This window comes from Somniosus microcephalus, chromosome 3 (assembly GCF_052327205.1).
Source record: "Somniosus microcephalus isolate GS21.2 chromosome 3, FLI_Smic_1.0, whole genome shotgun sequence".
Lineage (NCBI taxonomy): Eukaryota > Metazoa > Chordata > Chondrichthyes > Squaliformes > Somniosidae > Somniosus > Somniosus microcephalus.
Window position 1 is genome coordinate 78072708 of NC_140989.1, and position 21943 is coordinate 78094650.

The 21943-nt window shown below is 45.9% G+C and overlaps 1 protein-coding gene across 5 annotated transcripts in view; it reads right to left on the reverse strand.

Annotated features, from left to right (window-relative positions):
- Nucleotides 1–21943, reverse strand: part of rps6kc1 (ribosomal protein S6 kinase B1) — a 174146-nt gene that overhangs the window by 79918 nt on the left and 72285 nt on the right. For all 5 annotated transcript variants that reach the window (XM_085981219.1, XM_085981217.1, XM_085981212.1 and 2 more), the window contains exon 7: nucleotides 563–946. In XM_085981219.1, coding sequence (XP_085837345.1) covers nucleotides 563–946 — 384 coding nt within the window. The remainder of the gene's footprint in view (nucleotides 1–562; nucleotides 947–21943) is intronic.

The following is a 21943-nucleotide window of genomic DNA, read 5'->3' on the forward strand; positions in this document are numbered from 1 at the left end:
GGCTGCAAGTCATTACTGGCAATCTTCTTGCTAATTTGGACAGGTAGGAGTGGAAGCAAACAAGGGCAGTTCCATGGAAAAGGACAAGGGAGGCAAAGTGATGGTGGAAGTATGTACGCACAAGAAATGATAATGGACCTTGGTCGTAGTCTCATAGAATGTAATTCATGACTTTGGCCAGTAAAATTGTCCCTAATTTGGCAATAAATTGATAAATTCTCTGAAAGAGGATGACCGGTTCAATTAGGGGTGTTCTTCTCCAGTTGGGGCGGAGGCATTTGTTAAAGCAGAGAAGAGGGTGCTTTACTCTGTGTTATTTGAGAATGTCTGGTGGAGAAATGGAAAGTGCTCCATTCCCAACACTAACATCCCACCTGTTTAAAAATGTTAAATGCATTAAAATATTTAGAAGAGCGCTCTGGAATTCATTGTCTTTTTTCAAAAACACAAACACTTCCAATAGAAAAATATGACCGGGTATAATACTATTGGTGTATATATATATATTTTATAATCAAGAAGCCTGCAAAAGTAGGACATTAATAACCTTTATTAGACATACCTTGAACTCCCTGAAGAAGCAGATCGACTCCATTCCTGTAGAAATTGAAGGCACCTTCATAATCCTGTTCTGCCTCCTTTTGCAATGCCAGCTTTATCTGCTCTCCTGCCTTTGCCAAGTAGTCACCTCTCCCCGTTCTATGTTTCAGACTTCCAATTGGTTGTGACCACAGGCCTTTGCTTCCTTCTGTTCCATCTTTGCTCCTCTCCTGATGAGGAGGTGTAGCAGATCTTGCAGTAGGTTCAGGGGAGGAACTAAGTCTTGTATATCTGCTTGGGGAGCTTCTATTTGATGCCATTCCATCATCACATTCAGTGAGAGAATCCACATCCACCGTCAATGACAGCAAGTCACTATCACTGGATGAACCTGGTTGGTCGTGTTCTATAGTGAGGGAGTGAAGGAGAGAAAATTAAGGTAAAGAGAAAAGTTCCAGTAAACACATTTGGGAAATAGAGTACGTTTTCAAAATATTGGTTCAAATGAGCATTGACCCACATTAATTTTAGTAACAAAGGACTTAACTGAGATATAAAGAATCAGAGTTCTATTGGTGATTTCAATTCAAATTCAGTTCACTGAATAAATTTATCAAGAATTCCTTGGAAGCTTCCAGTTAGTGGAAAGATCCACCTCAGCAGGAAAACTAGTAGCAGGGTAACCCCCCTTTCCATTGTCTGGTGATATCAAGTACAAAGATCTTCTAGTGCTGAATAGTAAAATAAGTAACCATGGTGAGTCCATGGGTTTTTGCATGCCAAGGTGATTATAACCTAAAGAACATGTGCTCTCTGTCCAAAGTTAGAAGCTTAGTGCGCCACACCAAGTGTTACAACTTGAGCACCTTACTGTCTCCATTTTGAGAAGAGGAGAGTGACAGCCTCGGCTATCCCAATACAACATGTCTGCTTCTTAACACTAGTGTAAATGGGAACATTTATAGAGCAGTTCCAGAACATTTTTAACTATTGTTCCCAGACTCCAATGAGAAATGAGGCCTGAAAATGTGCCTTTAAAATCACAAACTGATTTTTTTAAATGAATTGCCCAAGACTTATATTAGTATTAAGTATCTATAATCCTTCTGCATATAGCACTCCCTGTATGTGGAACATTTACTTCTTGTAACACTTCTAGTCTTGCGACCTCCATCACATTCCACTTACTCCTCCCAGCTCCCTTTTCAAGGTTAGGTGGCTGTTCTCCACAGCACCACCTCACTAAGGATTCAGAAAATCAGGCCTCTGGCCAAGCACTCCCTCATGCCACATCCAGCCATTTCTACCTTTACTCCTCTTCTCGTCGCCACCTCTTGCCAATCCTGTCCCAAACACAGGTGCCTCGTCCACTTGCCAGTCCAACCCACATCCACCTGACTGATCACATTCTGATTTAGTGGCTGGGAAATCTGGAAGTACAGTTTCCCAGAGGTTGTGCTGAATATAACGGCAGGACTTGATTTAAATTTTCTAAATGGGTTTCCTGGCCGCAGCCACACAGATCGTGAGGCTGGCTGGCTGGCGGGTAGGCAACTGGGGAGTGGAGTGGAGGCAAGTTGCCTATGGTTGGGGGGGGGGGGGGCAAGAGTAGATCATTGGGGAGATAGTCAGGTATAGTAGTGAGGTGAGTCAGCCATTGGGGGTCCGATCGCGGGGGCACGGATCGCTGGGGTCCGATCGCAGGGGCAGGGGGACGGATCGCTGGGGTCCGATCGCGGGGGCAGGGGGACGGATCGCTGGGGTCCGATCGCAGGGGCAGGGGGACGGATCGCTGGGGTCCAATCGCGGGGGCAGGGGGACGGATCGCTGGGGTCCAATCGCGGGGGCAGGGGGACGGATCGCTGGGGTCCAATCGCGGGGGCAGGGGGACGGATCGCTGGGGTCCAATCGCGGGGGCAGGGGGGACGGATCGCTGGGGTCCGATCGCAGGGGGACGGATCGCTGGGGTCCGATCGCAGGGGGACGGATCGCTGGGGTCCGATCGCAGGGGCAGGGGGACGGATCGCTGGGGTCCGATCGCGGGGGCAGGGGGACGGATCGCTGGGGTCCGATCGCAGGGGCAGGGGGACGGATCGCTGGGGTCCAATCGCGGGGGCAGGGGGACGGATCGCTGGGGTCCAATCGCGGGGGCAGGGGGACGGATCGCTGGGGTCCAATCGCGGGGGCAGGGGGACGGATCGCTGGGGTCCAATCGCGGGGGCAGGGGGACGGATCGCTGGGGTCCAATCGCGGGGGCAGGGGGGACGGATCGCTGGGGTCCGATCGCGGGGGCAGGGGGACGGATCGCTGGGGTCCAATCGCGGGGAAGTCAATAGGTTTGCTTGGTGAGCCGGGGAAAAGCACTCCTGCTCCTCTTGGCCCACAAGCAGTGCTGGAAAGGCACTTACTTGTTCCATCCAGCTGTTCTCACCTCCTCTTCAGCTGCCGGGTTTCCCGAGGTTCGGAAAACCCAGCCCCCAGGAACTAAATGTGAAACAGAGCAATCTCATTAAAATATTTTAAGGACAGACCCGCCTCCGGAGAGCAGGTTAGTTGCCAGCTCCCAAACCGCCTCCATTAAAACCGTAAGTGAACGCGTTGGAGGCGGGTTTTCCGCTTTTTTATTTTTAAACCCCCGCCCATCCTTGGGGGTTAAAATTTCCCCCATGGAGTCACATTAGTGAATGATTCCACATGGGCCAGGTGTCCTCTGATACCTCGCCCAAGACTTCATCTGTAAGCCAAGACAGCGAATGTCAGAATGCTATTCAACAATGGCAAATGTATTACAGCCAAGCCTGATCTGGTCACCACCGAACATACACATATGCACACTTTCAGCAAGGGTCACTGAATAGGGATCAAGAACAGAAACCCTGACTATTTTCCCCTCTTAAGCCGGGGGCACTGATATTAATTATAGCACACCTGCAGCACAAAATTGAATCTGGAACTTCAGGTCTGTATGGCTCAGTTCCAAACTGCGATTAGCTACTGGGGAGCTTTCAGTTATTTCTAAAGGCAATTTCATGCTCTCAGAACAATGCATACTATTCAGCCAACTGCTCCCGGAGCTCAGCTAACGCTGCAATACAACTAGCAGCCAGTATGTGCTTAAATGTCCCTCAGTGACCGTCCTCTCTATTGGGAAGTGCTTGGTTTCTTCTGCATACATCTTTACAATAGCACAGCTAGGCCTGGTAACTCATCATGTAGAGAAATATGGGGTTAAATTTTCCAACATACAATAGTGCATTGCATTGGAGCACCAGCATGCTGCGGAGGTGTATTGCTCGCTCCTTCTTTAACCATCTCAACCCATCTATGTATTATTAAAAGTTCTGCTTAGGGCACACACTTCCTGTCCATAATCTTATTTTCTGTTATCACAATGTTTAGTCACATTTTTGTGTCAACATTTACCATTGGCCCGGAATTTGCGGTTGTAATGACGGCGAAACTGTCAGCGTTCGCTGTCATTACAACTGTGAAATTGACAACAACTTCTGGCGTGCACACATGCGCAGTTTAATGCGAAAATCTAGAAGTTGCTGTCAGTCATTCCCTACTCCTCCACAGGCGGCGCTGTTGAACTCCCCAGCAGCCAGCAATCAATTGAAATCACAGAACTGACGAATATCGCTGTTAAAAAACCCCAAAAAAGTTAAGCATTGTTCAATGAGTGTAACTAGGTTTTTATCAGCGTACTGAGTCATAACTACTGCTGAGCAATTGTTCTTGCCCTGAAAAACTAATTTTATATTTGTGGAATATCAAATTTTTCTATTATGATTAAAAATCCATGTTTTTTTTTTAATGTAAAGTTTGTTTATGATATTTTAGCTTCTACTTTAATCCCATGTGTATGTCCCAATCTTTATTTCGCTCTGTGTAAAATGATTTTAAAAAGTGCAACACGGTGGCATAGTGGTTAGCACTGTTGCCTCACAGCGCCAGGGACCCGGGTTCAAATCCGGCCTCGGGTGACTGTGCAAACTCCACACAGACATTCTCCCCGTGTTTGCGTGGGTTTCCTCCGGGTGCTCCGGTTTCCTCCCACAGTCCAAAGATGTGCGGGTTAGGTTGATTGGCCATGATAAAAATTGACCCTTAGTGTTAGGGGGGATTAAATATGTGGGGTTACGGGGTTACGGCTTGGGTGGGATGGCTGTCGGTGTAGGGACCGGGTGCTAGGGTTTGGATGATCAGCCATGATCTCGTTGAATGGCAGAGCAGGGCCGAATGGCCTACTCCTGCTCCTATCTTCTATGTTTCTATAATCAGTGCATCTTACTTCCTGGTTTGCTGTCTGTGAGAATTCTTCAATGTGATTGGCTGCTTAGCCAGCTTGATGACATCATTGTTGCTGAATATTGGAATACCCTAGACTTGGCACCAGCATCAAATTAAAGTCGGGAGAGGCGAAATTGACACCACAGAGATCGCTAGTTCTTTGTGGGCTGCTTTCTTCGAGGTCAGCGACAGGCGTCGTCACTTCGCTGCTGACCACACAATCCGGGTAAATTACAGCATCAACATTTCCCATTCAATTTTGCCAAGTCAACTGTCAGGGTGTAGTTGTAGGATCTGGCCACTAGGTTGTTCTGTGGAGCAAGCTTCTAAGGTCTCTCTCGCAACTTAGGGGGGGGTATTTTTCAGAGGGTCAGCAGGTGCGTTTGGTAGCAGGTCGGCTGGGAATTTTTTGTTTTTTTTTGTTGTTTTTTTTTTGACAGCAGGTAGGGAACCCGCCGCCAACCCGCCGCCACGCTAGTTTCCCAGATGTCGGGTCTGTCATCACTGAACAGACCCGACACCAAACGGTGGGGGAGGCAACTTAGATGATTAAGAGCTTGTTAACAGGCATTTAAAAACTATTTTAAGCTCACCTTTAAATTTTATGAGTTTGCCCACGGGTTCCCTGCTGCTCGGGGTCACATCAGGTAAGCAGGTCGGGAGTTGCGTCACCGTGGGATAATTTCTTAAACTTGACAGCTGTAAATGTGCTACAAAAGCTCCCATTTCATAGCTGTTCACTTTCCAAGGTTGGAAGCTGTTGCTTACGGCATTTGGAAGACAGATTGAGCTTTATGCAGCTAGCAAGTGTTTGGATCAAACTCTATCCAGTGTCATCTATTTGGAACAACCTCTCTCACCATTGACAGATCGCTCTGCCATCTTAACTCACTGTTATTACTACTACAAAATTCAGGCCCTTATATTCATCAACTGATTGTGGGTAATGCCATGGGAAATTTAGTAGTGGAGATATAACTACAGATAATATGCACCCATACTAATCCCTTCTTAAGGTGCTTTTTCCCCTTCTCTTTTCTTGCCATCCCACGCTATGCACAATTTCCAGCCAAGAGCCAAGTGGATGACCTCAGTCTAGGACTATCCAATATTGCACGGACACCAACAAGCAGCCAGAGATAACTCCTCCTCCAATTTTCTTCCTCCTTATGGGAAAGCACTTGCCTTGGTCTCTGCTTTTTTATGCCACTTTCCACAAGGTGCAAGGCTGAAATCTGGAGCACCAATCCAGTTTCCATTACTCCTGGACATAACCCGCTGTCTCTATGGGCATATTTATAAGACTGAAGAATCAAACTATCAAGCACATAATCTCCATTTCAGAAAACAACATTGTAATGCCCCATTGAATATATATGATTTATTAATTATCTCACTTAAAAAAAATGTATTAAAAAAACTTCTCTCTAATATCTAAGACAGTATGCTCAACCATGAAAATACTGGTACTATCAGCATTCATAACCAGGCTGACTACAGATGCCTGAAGACTTCACCATCATGTTCTCCCCTCTACAGCTGCCTGCCCAATGTCACTCTTCCTGTGAACAGTTTGACTATCTCAGCTTTGGCCTTTCAAGTGACCTTTTCAAAGCCGGGGTTCATTCCATCATCATCCAACAGTACCAATATTTAGTCATATATCACACATGCCCTGCCCAATTCAATCTTCTTGTGACAGCGAGCTCAGTCACTCCATGCTAACCAGTCTATCATTAGGGCAAGTGATTTATCACTCAGACAGTGAATTATGCTGCACGGGGCATGTATGGAAATTTGCAGGATCTGTTGCCGGATGTCACATCGCAACAAATCCACTGCCCTACTAAACAATCTATCCTCTTAGCTAATGCCCACTGTTCTCCTTACACAGTATATTCCAAAAACAGCCAGCTTCTGTGTTTTCATCTGCGTGCTCAGTTTAGAACATATTTTCCTGCACCATCAAAAAACTGCTGACTTCAGACCATTAGTACTTCATCTTAATTTTCCTCAGCAAGCATACCCTTAAACTACCAAGTGTAGTGTATGTACCTTTAAGAGCCCCTGTGTACTGTAATACCGGTAGTGACCACTCGGGTATATAAGCCTGTATAGCGTCTTGTATCTTTTAGTTCACCTCCAGACTTTGTTCAGTAAACACCTGTTAAACCAACTCCTGCATTCCGTGTCTCCATTAACACACGGATACAACAGTGGTGACGAATTGGAAACGGACTTACCTGCAATTCGGCAGCATCTCAAGGAGATCGATTCCTCAGACGAAGGTCGGAGAAAAAAAAAGTGAGTTCACCAGCTAGCCGGGCTGGTGGCAGGTACTGCACTAATCCTTCCTGGGCAGCGGGCTGGGGCTCGATCGGGTGGCTCTGCAGCGGGGCCGAGCAGCGAGTCGGAAGGCGGAGGCAAACAGAGACGGAGGGTGGAGCACTCAGGAGACGGCCAGCGCTGCAAAGCAGGTCGGCATTCGAACCAAGCAGAGGGAGGGAAAAGTCCCAGAGAGTCCGGCGGGAACGAGTCTCCAACTATTAAAAATATCTGTGTAAATAAAAACCGCGAAGAACAGCGTTGTCAGCAGCGGCAGCCGCCATTTTTTCTCGGCAGGGAAGAAAGGAAAGCGCGGGAGGCGCCATTTTTGATTTTCAGGATGCCTAAGACTGGCAATATTACTGCTTTCGATAGTGATATAGAGGATTGGACCACATATGTGGAAAGAGTGGAGGTATATTGCACAGCGAATGAAGTAGAGGATGATAAAAAGGCATCGGTACTTCTAAATCTGATGGGCGCAAGGACATACGGGCTGTTACGAAACTTAATCACTCCAGCCAAACCGATGGACAAGAATTTTAAGGAGATTGTTGATACCCTACAGGAGCACTTACACCCAACACCGCTGCTGATAGCGGAACGATTCAAATTCTTCAGGAGGAATCAGCACAAGAATGAAAGTAACGCTGATTACCTCACCGAATTAAGGAAACTGTCAAAGCACTGCCAATTCGGGGCAGGACTGGCAGATTCTCTACGAGACAAATTCGTCTGCGGTCTCCTAAGTGAAGGAACACAGAACAGGCTACTTTCTGAGAAAGATTTGACACTGGACAAGGCTTTCAGTGTGGCTGTATCATACGAAGCAGCAGCAAGAGGAGCTGCAGAGATACAGCAAAAGCCACAGGACTTCGGCACCCATGAAATGACACGGGGTTTCGAGAGATGTTATCGCTGCGGCAGATCCACCCATTACCAGAGGGACTGCTGGTTCAAGGACAAAGCATGCAGGCAATGCGGAAAGATGGGACACATTGCACGTGTATGCCGATCTGGAAACAAAAAATCCACTGACAGAAAAAAAATCAATAAAGAACAGTACAGAAAGGTACAGATGATGACGGACAGTAGCTCCGAAGACCAGAAGAGCGATAGCGACTCCGGAAACAAGAGACTAAGCTGTCTCAAATTACATAATGTAATTGCCAAAGAAGATTACCAGACCATTTGGGTTACCCTCACGATAGCGGGGTCCCCAGTTAAAATGGAGCTAGATACAGGATCAGCTCTGACCGTCATAAGTCGACGGGATTACGAGCGGCTATTTCCGCATATACCTTTGAAAGACACATCCATTGTCTTGAAGACATATACGGGGCAGAAAGTATACCCCAGAGGGAAAATAAGGGTGCCTGTTGTATACAACGGCAAGGAAATACAGAAGTTGTATTTATACGTTCTGCAAGATGGTGGTCCACCGCTGTTGGGACGTGAATGGATCAGGAAGATACGTTTAGACTGGCACTCCATTCAGGCACTGACGGTGACCAGTAAGAAAAAAAAATGATGACATCATACCTGAACGATTAAAAGACATCTTGGCCAACGCCAAAGAAGTGTTTCAACAGGAACTAGGAACCTTAAAAGGCGTCACCGCCTCAATAAAAGTAGAAGATGCGGCAATTCCCAAGTTTTTTTTAAGGCAAGGCCGGTGCCATACGCAATTCATCCAGCAGTCGAGGCAGAGCTGGAGAATTTGGAAAAGGCAGGCGTGTTATCCAAGGTAGATTGGAGCGAGTGGGCAACACCCATCGTCCCGGTCATGAAGAAAACGTTGAATAATGATAAATCTGAAGAACAGAGAAATATTCGCATCTGTGGGGACTTTAAGGTGACTGTAAACCCGGTCCTTCACACGGTACAGTATCCTCTTCCGAGGATAGAAGATATTTTCGCCTCACTATCCGGAGGGAAACGTTTCACCAAAATTGACTTGGCACAGGCATATCTACAGATGGAGGTTGAGGAGGCCTCTAAAAGGTATCTCACGATAAACACACACAAAGGCCTGTACCAGTACAATCGACTGGTTTTCGGAGTAGCATCAGCTCCAGCTATCTGGCAAAGAGCTATGGAGCAAGTCCTGCAAGGGATTCCAGGGACTCAATGCTACCTAGACGACATCCTTGTAACAGGAGAAAACGACAACGAGCACCTTGCCAATTTGGAGCAGGTGCTCACTAGGCTGAGAGAACGGGGCCTACGAGCAAATCGCCCCAAGTGCGAATTTTTCCAGAAACAAATATCATATTGTGGCCATATAATTAACGAAGAAGGGTTGCATAAGTCACCTGAAAAAATTGAAGCGGTCATAAAAGCCCCAGCACCTGAAAATGTCTCACAATTAAGGTCGTTCCTGGGATTGATAAATTACTATCATAAATTTTTACCGAACTTATCAACTGTTCTGCACCCTCTTAACGAACTGCTACAAACGGGAGTAATTTGGAAATGGAGCGAAGACTGTAAACGTGCCTTCCATAAATGCAAAGGCTTGATCACGTCCAAGGAAGTGTTGGCTCATTACAACCCATCACTGCCAATCAGACTGGCGTGCGATGCATCCCCTTACGGCGTAGGAGCGGTATTATCGCATAGATTCCCTGATGGCTCGGAGCGGCCGATAGCTTTTGCGTCACGCTCATTGAAGTCAGCTGAGCGTAACTATGCCCAGATCGACAGGGAAGCACTCAGCCTGGTGTGGGGAGTGAAGAAATTCAACCATTACCTACACGGACAAAAATTTACGTTGTTGACTGACCATCAACCCCTCGTCTCCATATTCAACCCTAAAAAGGGCGTTCCCATTATGACAGCGCAAAGGCTACAGAGGTGGTCCCTTTTCCTAGGGGCACACCAATATGACATAGAATACAAAGGATCAAAACAGCATGGGAATGCTGACGGTTTATCGCGCCTACCGTTGCCAACGGTAGAAGAGGCACCTACAGTGGACCCAGTGGAGATGTTCCACTCAACCATAGTGGAATGTCTACCAGTAACAAATTCTACCATTGAAAAGGAAACGAGAAATGACCCGACTCTCTCACGAGTCTACGATTCAACGGTGAAGGGATGGCCAGCACATGGCGAACCACTGTTGCCAGCATTCTCGCAAAGAAGAGAACAGCTGTCAGTGTGCCGAGGAACCTTGATGTGTGGATCCAGAGTGGTGATTCCACCCAAACTCCAGGATAAAGTGCTAAAGGAGCTTCACAAGGGGCATCTGGGTGGAGTGAAAATGAAGAACCTAGCCAGAGCGTTTGTGTGGTGGCCAGGTATCGATGGAGACATCGAAGAAATGACCAAGAGCTGTCTAGGATGCCAGAAGGTCCAAAACGCCCCACCACAAGCCCCTCTACATCCATGGGAGTGGCCCTCATCTCCATGGCAAAGGGTACATATCGACTTTGCTGGTCCATTTATGGACTCAATGTTCTTAATCGCGGTGGATGCACACTCCAAGTGGCCGGAGGTAATAAAGATGTCCTCCACCACCATGGAAAAAACCATCACAGTATTAAGGACCATATTTGCCAGGAATGGGCTGCCTGAACAGATCTGTTCTGATAATGGACCGCAATTTGTGTCCGAAGAATTCAGGAAGTTCTTAAAAAACAATGGGGTTAAGCACTACACGTCCGCCCCATACCATCCCGCCACCAATGGATTAGCTGAAAGGTTTGTCCAGACCTTCAAGGCGGCCATAAAGGCCATGGGTAATGAAGACATAAATCTACAACATAAGGTAGATAACTTCTTGTTTGCGTACAGGAATGCAACATGTGGTTACAAACCAAACTCTCGCCATGATGTTTTTCAATAGAAGACTAAGATGCCGGCTGGATTTGATCAAGCCAAACATCAGAAGGGACGTAGAGAACCGGCAATTTCAAGGCATGAATGAAAGGCCAACTAGAACCTTCCAGATAGGTCAACAAGTTTTGGCCCGGGACTACCGTACCGAGAAATGGCAGCCTGGAACTATTTGCACACGACTAGGACCGCTGATGTATACCGTGGACATTGGAGAAAGCATAATAAGGCGCCATGCTGACCAGATTATAGAGTCATCCGAAAAGGGACAACCTACACCACAACTCTATACGCCTAATGATGAAGCAGAGATACCCATAATATCTACCTCCGATCCGGTGATACTGGAACCAGATGAACCAGACACTGGCATTCAAGCCGAATCGACCTTGCCAAAAGAACCTACTACACCACCGAAAACTACTACACCACCGAGGCGTTATCCAGACCGAGTCAGGAAGCCTCCAGAGAGACTGACTTATAATTGATTAACTGCAGCAAATGTGTACATTATTGTTCTTGTAAACATGTTAATTAATGATTACTTAAAATGTTATGTACTAATTATCTAAAAGGGGAGGAATTGTAGTATGTGCCTTTAAGAGCCCCTGTGTACTTTAATACCGGTAATGACCACTCGGGTATATAAGCCTGTATAGCGTCTTGTATCTTTTAGTTCACCTCCAGACTTTGTTCAGTAAACACCTGTTAAACCAACTCCTGCATTCCGTGTCTCCATTAACACACGGATACAACACCGAGGGTTATCCATTTTAAGACACAGTATTATTTCTATACAGCACCGTGGCAGTCGCTAAGTCAAGTCAAAATTAATGTGGAGTTTGAGATGAATAACTAGCACATCTCTTTTTAGTAGTGTTGGTCGAGGGAGAAATATTAGCCATAACACAGAACTCCCTGCTCTTCTTCAAATAGTCATGGAATCTTTAAATAAGTAGAGAGAATCTCAATTAGTATCTCATCTGAAAGGTGGCATCTCCAACAATGCAGCATTCCTGAAGTGTTAACTAGATTATGTGCTTAAGTCCTAGAATGGGGCTTGAATCCACAATCTTTTCATTCAGAGCAGAGACTGTGTGAAGGTGACATGAAAGATCAGCCTGCAAGTTATTATACTACAAACCATATCTGCAGGCCCTGGCACACTGGGGTGTTAATGACCAAGGACAACTGTCTCCATAGGCTCCAGATCAGTACGGAGCCAGGCGGAGAGCTTCATCATCTGCTGCTGACTGCACCATAGGAATGGCACGGCCAGTGATAGACAAGGTCATTGCACCCTCCAATTTTCTGCTTCTTCCAGACAAGCATAGGGATCATCCTCCGTATCAGCCAATGTGTTTCCCACTCATGAATCAAACAGGTGACTGATCCATCAATCAGCATCATCAATATGTTCATCTCTTTCCCATGGATTAGCAATAGCAGCATGGCACAGCTTTACAATTGTAGATTGCAGCTATATTGTGTTCCCTGCTGGAGTACAGGAATACATGGCAAACAATGAAAAGTTATATGGTTTATGAGGGTTGGGATTGGGTCAGAAATAAACAAAAGACAAGTTGAGAGGCAACACTTGTATCATACATACTTGAGCCATCTAAATGGAAAATGGTACTGTTGGATAGTGTTATCTTGGTAGGTCCCTTAAGGTGTGCTATCTTTTTTTACATCAGTTCCCACATCCTGCACTGACCCTGACTACCACCTACTGCCAGGGATGCCGTGTCACTGTTCTTTAGGGAGGCTGCCCAAATAGGACAACCCTCTTGGCATGCACCTCATTCAGCAGCACTTCCATTTCACCAGCTATCAAACAGGTACTGTTCAATCACATACCCAGAGACTCACATTTCCTGCCTCTGCATTCGGTTTGCCATCCACTGGTTTTGCCAGCTGTCTCAGTGCTGGGATTCGATTTTAAAACTTCTATTTAAAACATAAGGATTTCAGATCCTTAAGTGAGTTGTGAAAACACCTATTTAAAAACTAAAACTCTATGAGCATTTTTCTTCTAAATGTCTACAACACAAACATTACAAAGGAAGGGCATAAGTAAACGGAGGGCTGGCACTTTGCTCCAAGGGAACATTCCAAAGGAAACTCCTTTTACTTTACTCCAATGCCATCAGCATCAGAAGCTGAAGTCTTGTACGGTCAATGGTCTTGGTAAATGTAAGCTACCGGCCTCCACACAACTGACCCCAGTGGAGGCCCGTATTCTATAGGCCTCCCAATCTGCCGGTGGTTCATGTGAATGTTAAAGATCTCATGGTACTATTCAAAAGAAAGTGTGTTCTCCTGATGTCCTGGCCAACATTGCTTCTCAACCAACTGCTGATATGGGTAGTCTTGTGTGATGTTTCAAAGGACACAATAAGATACTAAATACTGTAAATGCAAGTTCCTTCTTTCTTTCCTCTCAAGCGACCTTAAGAGTCCCAAAATCAGGACCTCCCTAAAATGGTCAGGTTTCTTGCTGCCCTCATCTTCTAGGTTACTTTCTCCCTACAATTAGTAATAGGTGGTACGTATATTGTCCTGAAAATGGCAGTAAGTCACCAATCTCTGGTAACATTCATGGTGAAGGATTCAAATTGTGATAAGAATTGCAACAGTTATTCATGAAATAACATAGCTGATTTCTGAGAAATTCTATGGTCAACCCAGCCAGAATATATTTTTAGTTATAGATTCTCCACTTTTTGCACCAGCATCCAGCACTTCCAGGTCTGGTTAGATGCAAGGTAAAACACCTTCAAACTACCACAACTTCAGAAAAAGCACTCTTCGTGCAACCAACAGGACATCCATACTATGTGAATTCCAATGGCAGAAACATAGCTTTACAGCAGGCAAGCATTCAGGCACAAGTGCCATTGTCAGCAGCCATCTGAGTTTGCTGCTAATGGCATGTTGCCTTAGAAGGCAGATGCCGAACCATGCCCAAGGGGCACTTCAGTGTCCCTGCCGGTGCATATGCCATCAAAAGCAACTCTGCAATTTAAAAGTTTGATGCATGTGAAATTGTAAGCATTTGTTAAGGGTTGCACGTTACTGTTAAAATAAAAACCACAAGAATTTATTTAAAAGCTACTAAAAAATTTAAATGTTATTAAAATCAGTTTAAAACGCTGCACGGTTTAGTACTGAGCCATACAATCCAGAAACATCCCACATTCCAGCTCTAGTCTACGCTGAACTAGCCATTCTCAGCCAGAATGAGAGTGGAGACGATTAAGTTCAGTAGCTTTCTATTAGGGTGAGGAAAAAAAAATGCAAGGGTTCCCACTCCTCCAGTGACTTCTACTGTAAAGCATGCACGTGGGCATCAAGTGAGGTCGGAGGTCGAGATCGAGCTTGGTTGTGGTGCCCTCCACAGTTGAATGTCTATCAGCATTCACGGTTTAGGCTTACACATAAAAGATGGTCATTTCATAGAGTCAGAATGGCCCATCGAGTCCATGCCGGCTCTCTGTAGAGCAATCCAGTCAGTCCCATTCCCCCGCTGTATTCCCGTAGCCCTGCAAGTTTATTTCCCTCAGTGCCTATCCAGTCTCCCCTTGAAAACATTGAGTGTCTCCGCTTCCAACACTTCCGTCGACAGCGAGTTCCAGGTCCTCACCACTCGCTGCGTAAAAGTTTTTCCCTCACATCCCCCCTGTATCTCTTGCCCAAAACCTTAAATCTGTGTCGCCTAGTCCTTGTACCATCAACTAGTAGGAACAGCCTTTCCCCATCTAGCCTATCCAAACCCGTCATAAATCTTGTACACCTCTATCAAATCACCCCGCAACCTCCTTTGCTCTAATGAAAACAAATCCAGCTTCTCCAACCTGTCCTTGTAGCTAAGATCCCCCATCCACAGAACCATTCTGGTAAATCTCCTCTGCACCCTCTCAAGGGCCTTCACATCTTTCCTAAAGTGTGGTGACCAGAACTGGACACAATACTCCAGTTGTGGCCTAACCACCGCTTTATAAAGGTTCAGCATAACTTCTCTACTTTTGTACTCAATACCTCTATTTATGAAGCCCAAGATCCCATATGCTTTGTTAACCGCTCTCTCAATATGTCCCGCCGCCTTCAGGGACCTATGCACATTAACTCCCAGGTCCCTCTGTCCCTGCGCACTCTTTAAAACCATGTCATTAAGTGTATGTTGTCTCTCCCTGTTCCTTCTGCCAAAATGCATCACCTCACACTTCTCTGTATTAAATTCCATCTGCCACTTGTCTGCCCATTCTGCTAGCCTTTCTATGTCCTGTTGCAATCGATTGGCGTCATCCTCACTGTTTGCCACACCCCCAAGTTTGGTGTCATCGGCAAATTTAGAAATTCTACTCTGCATTCCAATATCCAACATTTTTATATATATATCAAAAAAAGCAGTGGCCCCAGCACTGATTTTTGGGGAACACCACTGTATACCATCCTCCAGTCTGAAGAACAGCCATTTACCACAACTCGCTGTTTTCTGTCCTTAAGCCAATTCCTTCTCCAAGCTGCCACTGACCCACCTATTCCATAAGCCTCAATTTTGTTACCCAGCTTTCTACGTGGTATTTTGTCAAACGTCTTCCGAAAATCCATGTAGACAACATCCATTGCATTTCCTTCATCAATCCTCCCTGTTACTTCATCAAAAAATTCAATTAGATTAGTCAATCACGATCTGCCTTTTATAAATCAGTGTTGGCTCTCCTTAATTAGCTTAAACCTCTCCAAGTGCCCGTTAATTTTTTCCCTGATTATTGTTTCTCAAACTTTACCCACCACTGATGTTAAACTGACTGGCCTGTAGTTACTAGGATTGTCCTTACATCCTTTCTTGAACAATGGTATCGCATTTGCCACTTTCCAATCCTCAGGCACCTTTCCTGCATCTAGGGAAGATTGGGAAATTATGGCAAGCCCTTCCGCTATCTCATTCCCCAATTCCCTTAGCAACCTGGGATGCAAGCCATCTGGACCAGGCGACTTATCCACTCTAAGCATACCCAGTCTTTCTAGTACATCCTGTCTGTCAATTTTCACCTCTTCCATTGCTTCTACCTTTTCCACTTCTACTGATATTTTGTCAGCATCCACCTCCTTAGTAAACATCAATACAAAGTACTCATTGAGTATTCTAGCCTTGCCCTGTGCCTCTAAGCATATATCACCTTATTTGTCCCTAATAGGCCCCACCCTGCCTCTTACTACCCGCTTTCTGTTTACATGCCGGTAGAAGATTTTTGGGTTCCCTTTTATGTTAACCGCCATTCTACTCTCATATTCTCTCTTTGCCAATCTTATTTTCATCTTCACTTCCCCTCTCAACTTATTGTATTTGGTCTGGTTCTCCCTTGAAGAATTCACCTGACATTCATCATACACCCTCTTGTTGTTTCATCATCTTCTCTAACTCCCTCATCATCCAAGGAGTCCTTGCTTTGGTTCCCTTACTCTTCCCTCTTGTTGGAATGTACCTAGCCTGTACATCTCCTCCTTAAAGATCACCCATTGTTCCGTCACAGTTTCTCCTGTCAGTCTTTGGTTCCATTTTACCCTGGCTAGATCCTTTCGCATCACATTGAAGTTATCCCTATTCCAGTTTAAAAGTTCCACTCTAGATGGTTCCTTGCTCCTCTCCATTGCTAATCTAAATCTTATGATACCATTTTGGCATGGTGAACAAAACAAATTAGAACGGTATGGTTTTGGGTACAATATTTAACATAAGAAATCACAATTTTTCATAAATTTGGAAAATCTGACAAAACTTAAATCAGCTTATTCAAGAACTTCTACATAAACTGCAGCAAGCTGGAACCAACCTCCGAGGTCAAAAAAGTGCGTATAACAGACATATGCATTTACTATAAATTGACAATAATGTAACAGGAAAGGGCCAACTACATATGGGGAGGGGGTGGAGGCGGGAAAAGACCATTAAAAATGGTTGAAATGCCCTGTCAGAGCAGGAAGGTTTCACATTTCTTCAAGTGCTTCCTCTTAGTTCACTTATGCACCTTTTCCACTGAATTCAAAAAGTGACGTAATTCAGGCACACAATGCTTTTTCTCAATCATTCGTCAACACCCTCCGCTTGAATATCTTTCAAGAAAAAAATGTCAGCCGCAGCAGTTATTGAATCCTCTTCCAGGAAACAAACATAATCCCTATAAATCTATAATGCCTGACTGGCTCCTTCAATAGCGTTCTGCGCTGTCCTCAGGCAAAGTTTAATTGCCTCGTTAAAGCCACACTCATTTCATGTGGTTTACATGTATTTTGAAAATTAAGCAATTAATGAGCGCAAAAAATAAGTCACATTACAAAGGATGTCACTTTATTACAAACATCACAAACGTGCCACATGGATTCAAAAGGTCATGGGGTCGTCGTAATGTTAGTGCTGCCAACCATGGATACCGTGCTGAGGATTTTTTTAAAAATTAAAATTTGCCATTTGGCAAATAGTAAGTTACTTGTAGATACAAATGGTCTTTTATTAGACAAAAAGAATTGAATGTAGCCTTAGGGTGCAGTTATGTTACAGGTTTGTGAATTTAAGTTATAATGCTGACTGTACTTTACATTGAGTTTAGCTCAAAGAATCTCTGCTCATGCATGCTTGGACATATAATATTATATATTAAAATCAATGAGCAAGTCACAACATTCCATTTTAAACTGCATTAAAAACTCCTATATTAGACAATAAATCAAAATCGACCTGCAGCACCCTGTTACACCTGTAGGGGGTGTGGTGATGAGCCTTCACAATGTTAAAGGACCTGTCACGAACATTAGTTCAAAAAACAGTACTGGTACAGTACGGTGGCCTTTTGAGTTAGCTTACATTTGCACACACACAGCCACTGGGTTTAATACATCTATGTCCACATTGCCATTACATTGAGGACTTTTCAGAAGTCACGCAAGAGGATTTTGTTTTAAGACCATTAGCTCTCTTGCTGAAAAATTAAAGGCACTCATTGTGTGTTCCATAGGCCTTAGGAATATTCACCACCTGTCCTCTGACTCAAGGTGCGCAAAATAAAATTAGGGCTGGGAATAAACAGATTATTGTAATCAGATCCGCATCTGCGCCTCAGCATCATACAAACACATGTTGAGCATTACCGAGTCCCTTCCCCCATGCCGCAGCTCCCCCCAAGGTTTCGCCTGCACTTCCCTCTCGAACCTTAGCCAGTATTATCCCCATCCTTGGAATCACCCCCCGCCCCCTCTCGCCTTCAGTGCCTCCTCCTTGCAATGTTTGTTCTCACTCTTTGAGCCACTCATCCCTTTGCTCCCACAGTTCACTATAACTCACCCTTTCCATCGCTCACACTCACACCCTGCTCAGAGACTTTACTTTCCTTCACCCACCACAAAAAATTAACCACTCTTCTATGGAATACTAACTAATCTTTAAGTTTAATTTGCCAGTATGCAGCACAAAATGATGTGGTCCAATGGAGGTCAGCAAGGCCTGGGACAATTGGCGAGTGAGACTTGCCTTGTGCACAGTGGGGTTGCACCACTGCTGCTGTTTTTTATTTGTTTATGGGATGTGGGTGTCACTGGCAGGGCCAGCATTTATTGCCTGTAATGAAATGTGTTTGGCTTGCCTGTATTCGTTTTGCACTCATGTATATTACCCTCCCCCACACGGTGTATAGTTTCACTTCCTCTTTCCTGACTAACCTGGAAGGTTCTAGGTCTTGGCTCCGCCCCTGACTTCTCTTACATAAAGATCCCAGGATCTGTATGACTCATTCCTGCGAGCCAGTGTGTTGAGATGTTAGCTCTGATCTTAGTGATTAAAAGCCAACTTGTTAAAGTCTATAACTTCTAGTTTTGTGGTTATTGAAGGCACATCATTGCCCATCCCTAATTGCCCTGGAAAAGGTGGTGGTGAGCAGCCGCCTTGAACCGCTGCAGTCCGTGTGGTGAAGGTACTCCCACAGTGCTGTTAGGTAGGGAGTTCCAGGATTTTGACCCAGCGACGAAGATGGATCAGCGATCTACTTCTAAGTCAGGATGGTGTGTGACTTGGAGGGGAACTTGCAGGTGATGGTGTTCCCATGCACCTGCTTCCCTTGTCCTTCTAGGTGGAAGAGTTCACGGGTTTGGCAGGTGCTGCCGAAGAAGCCTTGGCGAGTTGCTGCAGTGCATCTTGTAGATGGTACACACTGCAGCCACGGTACACCGGTGGTGGAGGGAGTGAATGTTTAAGGTGGTGGATGGGGTGCCAATCAAACGGGCTGCTTTTTCCTGGATGGTGTCGAGCTTCTTGAGTGTTGTTGGAGCTGCACTCATCCAGGCAAGTGGAGAGTATTCCATCACCCTCCTTACTTGTGCCTTGTAGATGGTAGAAAGATTTTGGGGAGTCAGGAGGCGAGACACTCGCCACAGAATACCCAGCCTCTGACCTGCTCTTGTTGCCATAGTATTTATGTGGCTGGTCCAGTTAAGTTTCTGGTCAATGGTGACCCCCAGAATGCTGATGGTGGGGGATTCGGCAATGGTAATGCCATTGAATGTCAAGGGGCGGTGGTTAGACTCTCGCTTGTTGGAGATAGTCATTGCCTGGCACTTCTGTGGCGCAAATGTTACCTGCCACTTATCAGCCCAAGCCTGAATGTCATCCAGGTCTTGTTGCATGCGGGCATGGACTGCTTCATTATCGGAGGAGTTGTGAATGACACTGCACAGTGTTCAGTCATCAGCAAACATCCCCATTTCTGACCTTATGTTGGAGGGAAGGTCATTGATGAAGCAGCTGAAGATGGTTGGGCCTAGGACACTGCCCTGAGGAACTCCTGCAGCGATGTCCTGGGTCTGTGATGATTGACCTTCAATCACCACAGCAATTTTCCTTTGTGCTGGGTATGACTCCAGCCAGTGGAGAATTTCCCCCCCCCAATTCCCACTGACTTCAGTTTTACTAGGGCTCCTTCATGCCACACTCGGTCAAATGCTGCCTTGATGTTATGGGCAGTCACTCTGACCTCACTTCTGGAATTCAGCTCTTTTGTCTATGTTTGGACCAAGGCTGTAATGAGGTCTGGAGCCGTGTGGTCTTGGTGGAACCCAAACTGGGCATCAGTGAGCAGGTTATTGGTGAACAAGTGCCGCTTGATAACACTGTTGATGACACCTTCCATCACTTTGCTGATGATTGAGAGTAAACTGATGGGGCGGTAATTGGCCGGATTGGATTTGTCCTGCTTTTTGTGGACAGGACATACCTGGGCAGTTTTCCAAATTGTCGGATAGATGCCAGTGTTGTAGCTATACTGGAACAGCTTGGCTAGAGGCGCGTTTGGTTCTGGAGCATAAGTCTTCAGCACGATAGCTGGGATGTTGTCAGGGCCCATAGTTTTTGCTGTATCCAGTGCGCTCAGCCATTTCTTGATATCACGTGGAATGAATCGAATTGGCTGAAGACTAGCTTCTGTGATGGTGGGGACCTCAGGAGTCATCCGATATGGATCATCCACTCGGCACTTCTGGCTGAAGATGGTTGCAAACGCTTCAGCCTTGTCTTTTGCACTCACGTGCTGGGCTCCACCTTCACTGAGGATGGGGATATTCATGGAGCCTCCTCCTCCCGTTAGTTGTTTAATGGTCCACCACCATTCTCGACTGGATGTGGCAGGACTGCAGAGCTCTAATCTGATCCGTTGATTGTGGGGTCGCTTAGCCCCATCTATAGCATGCTGCTTCCGCTTTTTAGCATGCATGTAGTCCTGTGTTGCAGCTTCCCCAGGGTGGCACCTCATTTTTAAGTACGCCTGGTGCTGCTCCAGACATGCTCTTCTGCACTCCTTATTGAACCAGGGTTGGTCCTCTGGCTTGATGTTAATGGTAGAGCAAGAGATATGCCGGGCCATGATGTTACAGATTGTGGTGGACTACAATTCTGCTGCTGCGGATGGCCCACAGTGCCTCGTGGATGCCCAGTTTCGAGCTGCTAGATCTGTTCTGAATCTATCCCGTTTAGCACGCATGGTGGTAGTGCCACACAACATGATGGAGGGTGTCCGCAGTGTGAAGACGGGATTTGTCCACGATGACAGTCACTGCTACCAATATAGTCATGGACAGATGCATCTGCGACAGGTAGATTGGCAAGGATGAGGTCAAGTAGGTTTTTCCCCTCGTGTTGGTTCTCTCACCGCCTGTTGCAGGCCCAGACTGACAGCTATGTCCTTCAGGACTCGGCCAGTTCGGTCAGTAGTGGTGCTACCAAGCCACTCTTGGTGATGGACATTGAAGTCCCCCCCCACCCAGAGTACATTCTGTGCTTCTTCCAAGTGGTGGTCAACATGGAGGAGTACTGATTAATCAGCTGAGGGAGGGCGGTAGGTGGTAATCAGCGGGAGGTTTCCTTGCCCATGCTTGACGTGAAGCCATGAGACTTGATGGGGTCCGGAGTCAATGTTGAGGACTGCCCGACTGTACACCACTGTGCCACCGGTGGGACAGGACATGCCCAGGGATGAGTTTGACTGAAAGGTATGATTCTGTGAGTATGACTATGTCAGGCTGTTGCTTGACTGGTCTGTGGGACAGCTCTCCCAATTTTGGCACAAGTCCACAGATGTTGGTGAAGAGGACTGTGCAGGGTTGACTGGGCTGGGTGTGCCGCTGCCGTGTCCGTAGCCGGTGCCGGGTGCTCCGTCCGGTTTCATTCTTATTATTTTGTTTCGTAGCGGTTTGTTACAACTGATGAGGGCAGTTAAGAGTCAACCACATTGCTGTGGGTCTGGAGTCACATATAGACCAGGCCAGGTAAGGACAGCAGATTTCCTAAAGGGCATTAGTGAACCAGATGGGTTTTTACGACAATCTGATAATTTCAAGATTACCATTACTGATACTAGCTTTTTATTCCAGATTTATTTAAATTAATAAACTGAATTTA